Source organism: Morus notabilis, unplaced genomic scaffold (genome assembly GCF_000414095.1).
Source record: "Morus notabilis unplaced genomic scaffold, ASM41409v2 Scaffold127, whole genome shotgun sequence".
NCBI lineage: Eukaryota > Viridiplantae > Streptophyta > Magnoliopsida > Rosales > Moraceae > Morus > Morus notabilis.
In genome coordinates this window covers 149,769-158,480 of record NW_010366377.1, presented here as the reverse complement: position 1 = coordinate 158,480, position 8,712 = coordinate 149,769, and the positions used below count along the sequence as shown (strand labels likewise).

The window sequence follows — 8,712 nt, the reverse complement described above, 5'->3', positions numbered from 1 at the left end:
GACTTATGGACCTATAATCCCGAGCTCCAATAAAATTAATAATTAATTAAACACTTTAATTAATTAATTAATTCTATTAATTCCAATAGTTACTCCACTATAAACTTGAAATTGAACTCTCGAAATTATAGACATTAATTACTTCTAAACTGTGAAGTGTCCATTTGATATAGTCATTGCATATAGATCAATCCTCCATAAATAATTCATAATTAGAGCCAGGTAAAATTCGTTAACCTATCTAATTATATCTTCATCATTGAGTACCATTGATTCTCTAATGGATAGTGATTCATAAAACACATTCATGAACCAGAGCGCTCTTACTAATCCAAGTACCGAATTAACACTCAAGAGAATTATTTATCTACTTCTTTCTCAAGAAGGAATAGATTCCATCTCGTATAATAACATTCTCGGCTACCTATTTCATCATGTCTCCAAAATACAAGGAATAGGATTCAGGGTCTCAAAATCCGTACCGAGTAAATCAAAAGACACAAATCCATAAATAGGAGTTTGTTAAGAACTCAGGATTAAGATCATTATATATATGACCATCGGTAGACTCAATTAGAATTTCTATGCTTAACGGAAATTATTAGAAATTCATATTGTGTATGTGTCCCTATTCCACACAATCTCATTATGCGAAATACACTCATTCAATATCTCACCATATTAACAGTGCGGATAGCACCGTTCAATTCTAAATGGGAATGACATGTATTAATAATGTTTTGATTAAAGATTCTGAACTTTAATTAAATTCATTATGAACAACGTTTTTGATTATTATCCTTAAACATTGTCCTCTCGTATATAACACTTATATACAATGTTTAAGGTTACATAAATAATCACAGAATTTTCATTTGATATTCATAAAATATTCATAAATATATGCACATAAAATGATGAATAAACTCTTTTATTAATTAATAATGAATATCCTATGACATCTCATGCTTCTAGGACACCATTCCCAACAGTTGATTCTTATAAACATGGCGGATCGTGATTGGTATGAGGAAGAACTTAATACCACACGAGCGTTATTTGGAGAGAAAGACACATCCGATGGGGCAAATCTATATGAACTTTGGAAAAGAACAAAATTTGACCTAATGATGATGGGAAACGAAGGGCAACCATAATGCGTAGAGTTGCCAAAATGAGGGATAAAGAGAAAGAATAAAAGTGCAATTTGATGAAAAAATAACCCTATTAGAAAAGCAGGGAATGAGCTACAAAGTTATGTCGGTGTTTTGACACATGAACACGTGCCAAAAACGATAGAAGATTAGAGACATAAAGAAAATAAAGATAACGTGAATAGAATTTGGCATGATTTGGTTCAAATTTTCACGATTCTAGAGACCACAAAAAAATATAAGCTTACGTGTGCGGCAAAGATGGCTCGGGACTTTAAGTCGAACCTATTCACCACCTTTGTAAAGCAGTTAAAGGATAGTCCTTAAGCCTTTGAACTCCCAAAGAAAGTGGCTAGAAACTACCATTCAATTACCCTGGAACAATGGAGGAAGTTTGTGGAGTATAGACTTAGTGACTATCGACAGGCCGTTCCTGAAGAACCATCTAAGAGAAGAGGATCGTACAAGTACCCGCATGGGAATGCTCGTTGGGGATATAGGAAAGCAGAGGAAGATTATGCAAGTCTTCAATTACTTTTTTTCAATGATATTAATTAGTTTTTATTTGTATTACAATCTTTAATATACTTTTTAATTGAATGCATATGCGAATGCATAACACTACGAAGAAGCCAGATCAAGTCACTTTATGGCAGTTCATACGTAAAAAACTGGATGGCACTTACAAAATTGCGGAATGCGAAGAGATCGGCAAATTAATTGTGAGTTATTGCTTTTCTTTTTAATATTTGTTCGATCAATGGGAAATATGTCAAGAAATTTATAATATTTTTATTCTAAATTTGTAGGACCAATATGTTGAAGAAGAGTTCCAGAGAAAATTTTAATCTCAGGGGACTGATGATGTGCTTACTAGATCATTGAAAAACCTATAACACTCAGGCCGTGTTCATGGGCAATCCTAATTTGTCAAAAAGTTGACTTATTTTCATTCCACTGACATATCAAGAAGGGATGAGGAGTTAGCAATAACGCGTAAGAAGGTGGAAATATTAGAGGCCAGATGAGAAGTAATGTAATCATCCCAAGGCCATACCCTAGCATCTGTACGAAAGGGAATGAGAACTCCTACAATGGATCAACGACGTTGTGTTAAGGAGAGTTGCACTGTCCATAATGCTACGCCACCGATAGAGCGCCCTTCATTAGGCCTTGATGATGGATGGTCACCGATCAAGAACTTAGTCTTGTGTGTACCATGGCTTACATGTGGTAATATAACTATCCTTATTACTTTTCACAATAAATTATTATTTATTATTAAATGTATAACTAACTTCTTCATTTTTCATGTAGTCACTTATGACATGTGTGCAATTAGGATAATGTCCTAGGACGTTGGGGTTTCATGTCCTTGATGCTCACGTTCTACGTTCCAGGCCAAGCGGAGCTAGATATAGAGCGATAGACAAACGCAATCTGTACATTTTTTATTCAATCGGATGCACAACACACTTTTTTCGTGCCATACAATGGAAGAGGATATTGGATGTTAGTCGTGATATATCCTACACAATATAAGGTTGTGTGGTTAGATCCTCTCGTGGCGAATGTACGCGTAGACTTCAGAAGAATGATTACCATGTAAGTTTAGCATTCTTTATAACTTTCAAACTACTAATTTAGATTGTTTTATTTACTAATTAATTGAATTGTTTCATCATTTATTGGTGCATTGCGTGGTTGGAAGGTGCAAAGAAGGCTTGAGTTTGAACGTCATGTAGATGGGTTCACAAAATTTCTCATCCCAAAGGCAAGTGTTTATAATTTCGTTCATTGAATTACTCGAAGTTAAGGAATATACCATTTTTCATGTACTAAAATTTTTTATTATTAGAAAATTCCGATACAAGAGGGGAACAAAGAATGCGGGTTTTTCGTCTTACGGTATATGCGCGATATAATGAGAGTCGTGTTAATGATTTAAAAAATATAGAGGCATATTGAGCATTTGGTAGAAGTGATAAATGAATAGGCACATTTTGTAAAGGGACATATATTTTAAATGTACAAATAACATATTGTAAAGGGACATATAATTTAATTTATATATGCATTTTGATTTGAATATATGTAATATTAATTTATTTATGTTATGTGACTTGTGACTCATGTTATTTGTGTGGCCAAAATACTGATAAATCACGGGATTAATAGGCCAACCTGTGGGAAAAGCAACAAAACATCACTAAATTTTTTTGGTGATAAGGCATATATAACGATGATTTCTAACTAAAACCGCCGTTATATATATTATTTTTAACGACAGTTTTGAAACCGTACTTAAATGTTTTTACCTAACCGTGAAAATTATTATTTTGGGAAGATCTTAGACGACGATTTTGTATATAAACCGTCATCTAATGTTCTATTTAACGATGGATAAAAACCGTCATTAAATCGTACAACAATTTAACAATTCTCAATTAAATGACGATTCTCCTAATCGTCATTTAATCTTTTTACGACGGTTATTAACAATCGTTAAATCCCAAAATTCTACTAGCGCTCGTACAACAATTGTACATACAATTGTACATACAATTGTACATATACTAGCATTGTGGAAGCAAAAGGTCAACTATAATTATCATCTCTTCTTTCTCTCTCCACCCAAAAAAAAATATAAAGCTATATTATAAACGGATTGTTTATCTGCAGGGTCTAAAAAAAAAACCTAGTTTATATTTATATCTGATAATTAAAGATAAACTATTTGCTCAATAAACCAAATATATTTTACCTTGTCTTTATATTGCTATTCATTTATAAACCCAAAAGACACTTAAAAGAAAAAACACTTAAAAGACAAAGTTTCATACTTACATCGCTGAAAAGAAGAAGGTTACTGTTTTACATTAATTGGTTGCGTGTTTTCCGGCTTCAATTTCGTTGGTCTCTAGCCAAACAATTCTTTATAATAAATTTATAAAAAAACATAATTAACAAATAATTAAAACAATAAAAATCACCCATGGAATGTAATTTTACGGCTAATTGGTTGGATAAAAGTTAAAAGCTCGTCGGAGTTGACATTTTTCTTAGCAATTATAACGGAGGAGTGCCCACAACACACATATATACACCTAATTAGGCTAATTTTTAAGTGCGATCCACTAAGTCCTGTTTGGTGTATAGGAATATATTACATTGGATGTGATTGTTAGTTAAGATGATAATCCCTTATCCTCTCAAATCTAAAATGATAATCCTTCACTGTGCTATCTACCTACTTACATCAAACAACTAATAGTAGAGGCCTTTTCTCTTATTAAAAAAATAATAATAATAAATAAAAAGAGGAACTAGTGGCCAACTATATATGCTCAGAATTTTAGATCAATGATGTAATAAATCACTGCTAGTAAGAAATTTTACAATCCTTTAAAAGTTGACACATGACTCAATAAATTGAAAACAGTTTATATCTATTATACAATAATTGAACTTTCACCGCTAGCTAGTAACACTCGTAATTTCATATGATACCAATCTTCTTGATTTACCCATCAGGATGTGATCTTGTTTGGACATCTCTCTTGATCTTTTTTTCTTGGCTTAGTCTTCAACTATATTTTCTAGGTTTTTTTTTCTTTAGGTTTTATTTATTGTTTTCAGTTTTTATTTCCGACCATTGTTTTTTTTTTTTTTCTAAGTTTTTTTGCCTTCTTTTAGTTGTAGTTAAATTGTTTTGTAATTATAGAAACGCCATCTATTTCTTTTTTTAATATAATAGAATTAGAGACAGAATCTAATTAATTAGCTAATATGTGACACATTCTAAATTTCTAATCCACGCACCATATAAAAAAGCCACCTCCCAGAGTAGAAGGTCAAAATTCCCAGCACCGAAAAGGATGGAACCTATTCAGGAGGGAAAAAAAAAAAAAAAAAAAAAAAAAAAAAAAAAAAAAAAAAAAACTAGACACGGTGGCGCGTGCAGTGAGCGCGTGAAGAAGTCGCTTTGGTCTCCAACTCAGTAACTATTTTAAGGAAAATAAAACAGAAATATTAAATGCTGAGAATCCAGAGACATATGCCCTATGAGAGAAGATGAATATGAATAGGCATTTTGTGTCGTGTGTGTTCTCACGTTCTTAGATAATAAGCCTCACCATTGTCTATCTGTCTCTGCGTCTCTCTCTCTCTCTCTCTCTCTCTATTTTTTTCCCATATTTTAAGTCCACCCTCTCACACTATACATTAATCCTTACACACCCACTCTTCTTCTATATTCTCTCTCTCTCTCCAAAACTTGATCAGTTTTTGATACCAAAAAGGGCTTGCATAATCAATATATTTTAAGGCTCAAAAACTTGGTTTAGTTATATTAGTATCACAAATACTAGAGAAGTAATTGATTAGATCGAACATAGTTATAAGATATGACGATGAGCAACAACATTGGTCAGTTCGGCGACACCACGCTGACCAAGGTGTTTGTCGGAGGCCTCGCATGGGAAACTCCGAAGGAAGCAATGAGGGAGCACTTTGTGAAGTACGGCGAGATCTTGGAGGCCGTTATCATCTCCGATAAAGTCACCGGCCGATCCAAGGGCTACGGATTCGTAAGTACTCTTATTTATAATTTATAGTATGATAGGTGAATTTGTGATTGTTAAAAATTATTAGTAATATGTGCGACATATATATTGGCCGGTGGTTGTTGTGTAGGTGACATTCAAGGAGGCGGAAGCCGCCAAGAAGGCCTGCGAGGATGCCGCGCCGATCATCAACGGCCGCCGAGCCAACTGCAATCTCGCTTCTCTTGGGGCTCGCCGCCCCAGGGCGGCCTCCAACACAAACACCACCACTCCTCCTCAACAAGGTATGTGTACAAAATTTATTCATTTGCCTTGAAATGACAGAATTGTCAATGTAACAAAATAAACGTGACCCCACGATAATGTCACGTCATGTCTTTGTTCCAATTTTCATGTTTACATAGACAATCTAGATTTGAAAATGGAAATGATTCTAAATTACTAATTGGAAATTATTCTAAATTGTGAGATTCACTCTCTGTTAGTTTACGGTATTCAACACCACTTGTGCTGTTTAACATTGTTAATCACAATTACTATACAAAGACAATTTCGTAATAATCGAAATTGAAATGGCCAAAAAAATTTTCCTCAAGGATCCAACGTTGGACCGAGGTCAATGTCCCCTGCACCTGCAAATCACGTGCAGTGGTACTACCCGGCAGGAACCCCCGCTGCCCCATTCCATCATCAGCAACATCACGCCGTTCCTTATTACGGGTATTTTCTTTTTCCCTCTCTTTTGGGGCTTTTCTGGACATTTGATTGGTGGGATTTTACAACTATGATGTAGATGCACCTTACTGAATTAAAATTACCTATATATGTTTTAGGTACTCTCCGACCTACGTTGCAACTGATATCAGTTACAATCATGTAAGTGCTCGGATCTAATACAACTGCCAACTTTTACCACTTTATTACGTGCTCTATTTCTGTTGGCCCTAATTGCTAGCTGGTTCATAGGCAATATACCATTGCTTAAAGTGCACAGGCATGAGATCCCCTTTTGGTCTTTTGATTTTTATTAAGTTTATTTTATGAGACATTAAAAAAAAAAAAATTCATCATGGTCCCCTTTTTCGACAATTATTCAATTTCAAGATTAAAGTTTAATATTCTTTTTGTCTAGCTTTATCAATTAATTTTTTCAAACTATTTTTTAATCTTTTTTCCGCGGTCCACCTAGTTTGTGATCCCATGCTTGTAATTTATTCAGTTTGTATATAAAATATAAATAAGCATTTATTCAAATTTTTCCTTTTCTATTCATGAATAGCTCTCATGTTGATATTCACAAACAAATTAAGGAAAAAGAAAAAAAGAAAATTCCGCTGAGTATTCTTATGAGAATTAGGCCTCGTTCATTTCACCAATTCGAGTTTTTAATTTTAGGTTTTTACAGTAAAAAGTTTTCAGAAAATGTCACATCTAACTTTTTCTGCTACAGTAAAAAACTTTCAGAAAATATCACATCTCAACTCGAATTGAAATGCTTGTTTTAATGTTTGTTGGTTTATGTGTTTGTACGTGGTGATGGTGTATAGAAGTTAAGCTACACCGGTGGGACCTACATGAGTGGGCATTTCTCTCAAGTGTACCCAGGGCAACCTATCATGGGTGCAAACACGTTGATGCCAATGTATCCTATGTATCACTACCATCAATCCCATACAATGGGCCTGCCGGCCCACATGTTCCCAACTACAACAGCGGGGCCAATCAGCACAGGCCCAGCCATCATTTCGAAACCAGCATCGATTGCTCCAAACCCAGGTAGTTGCACTGACTCGGAAGTTGAGTTTGATTGCACTTTAACAAAAGCCTAAAAAAAAGAAAAAAAAAAAAAAAAAGTAATCTTGACAAATACTTTTAAAAGTGTACAAATCAAAATTTTTATCATTCACTCTTAATTTAAAATTTTTTTAGTCAAATAATTATACTAAACTGATATTACAAGACAGTTTGCTTGGCTGTGGAATAGGTCCTACTGCAGTTGGCGCAGGTGAAAGCTTTAAAAAGGTTGGCTAATGGAGGAGCACTTATTATTAGTTCGCATAAATAACAAACAGAAGGTGGTGCGCTGCTCAGAACAACATTATTAGTTATGATCTGTTGTGGCTCTTCTTTCTCAACAAATTTTTTTTAATTTATTATTATTATTTAAAAAAGAAAAAAAAAGAAATTCTTATTCTTAGGTGTTTGATAAGATTCTTTCATTATTATTCACTCTTGTCTCTCTGTCTCTCTCTCTAACATCCATCTCATCCTGAGCTGTGAACCATTGAATGAAAAAAAAAAAAACACACTTGTATTAAGAAGTCCATGTGTATGCATGTTTAATTACTCACATCTTGTGGGTTTGCTTATGGTGGCTTCACTTGAACTATAAATTACATATCTTTATTATTTCTCTGAAAAGCTTTAACAATTCGTGTCTTATTATTACATTCTTTATTGGAACAACTGAAACTCATATGCTGAACTAGTTGATAAATGTTAGTTACAACACAAATGCTTATGGGCTCTACGTACAGAGAAAAATGCTTATAGTAGCCGTATCATTTGTTATGTGTTCAATGTAGATGCGTAGTATATTGCTTTAAAGTGTTTAATAATTTCAGTTGAAAATGAGAATTAAGATTCTTAAGATAGAATTGAACCACTTTCCTACCAAACTTTTCCAACTAATTTTTTGGTGTAATTCATTTAGGAGCATAAATATTAGATTTCATTTTGATTCTACTATTTATTAAGGGGGCGTTTGGTATGCAGGAATCAATAAGAATCATATTCCCAGGAAAGTGATTGAGGGTAATATGATTCCTATGAATAATATATTACTGTGTTTGGTTCCATACAGGAATCTTTTTTAAATTCTCAGGAATATTACATTATTGTGTTTGGTTGTTCGCATGGAAGAATATCCATAATAATAATAATATTAATATTAATAATAATATTAATAAATATTAATATTAATAATAGTAATA

At 33.4% G+C, this 8,712-nt stretch overlaps 1 protein-coding gene across 1 annotated transcript; it reads left to right on the top strand.

Annotated features, from left to right (window-relative positions):
- The first annotated feature begins 5,262 nt into the window (after positions 1 to 5,262).
- On the top strand, positions 5,263 to 7,772 carry LOC21397268 (probable RNA-binding protein ARP1). The gene is made up of 6 exons (XM_024173535.1): positions 5,263 to 5,743; positions 5,850 to 6,003; positions 6,316 to 6,439; positions 6,553 to 6,595; positions 7,267 to 7,495; positions 7,684 to 7,772. Exons 1-6 carry the CDS (start codon positions 5,561 to 5,563, stop codon positions 7,701 to 7,703), a joined length of 753 nt encoding a protein of 250 aa, XP_024029303.1. The 5' UTR covers positions 5,263 to 5,560; the 3' UTR covers positions 7,704 to 7,772.
- The last annotated feature ends 940 nt before the right edge of the window (positions 7,773 to 8,712 follow it).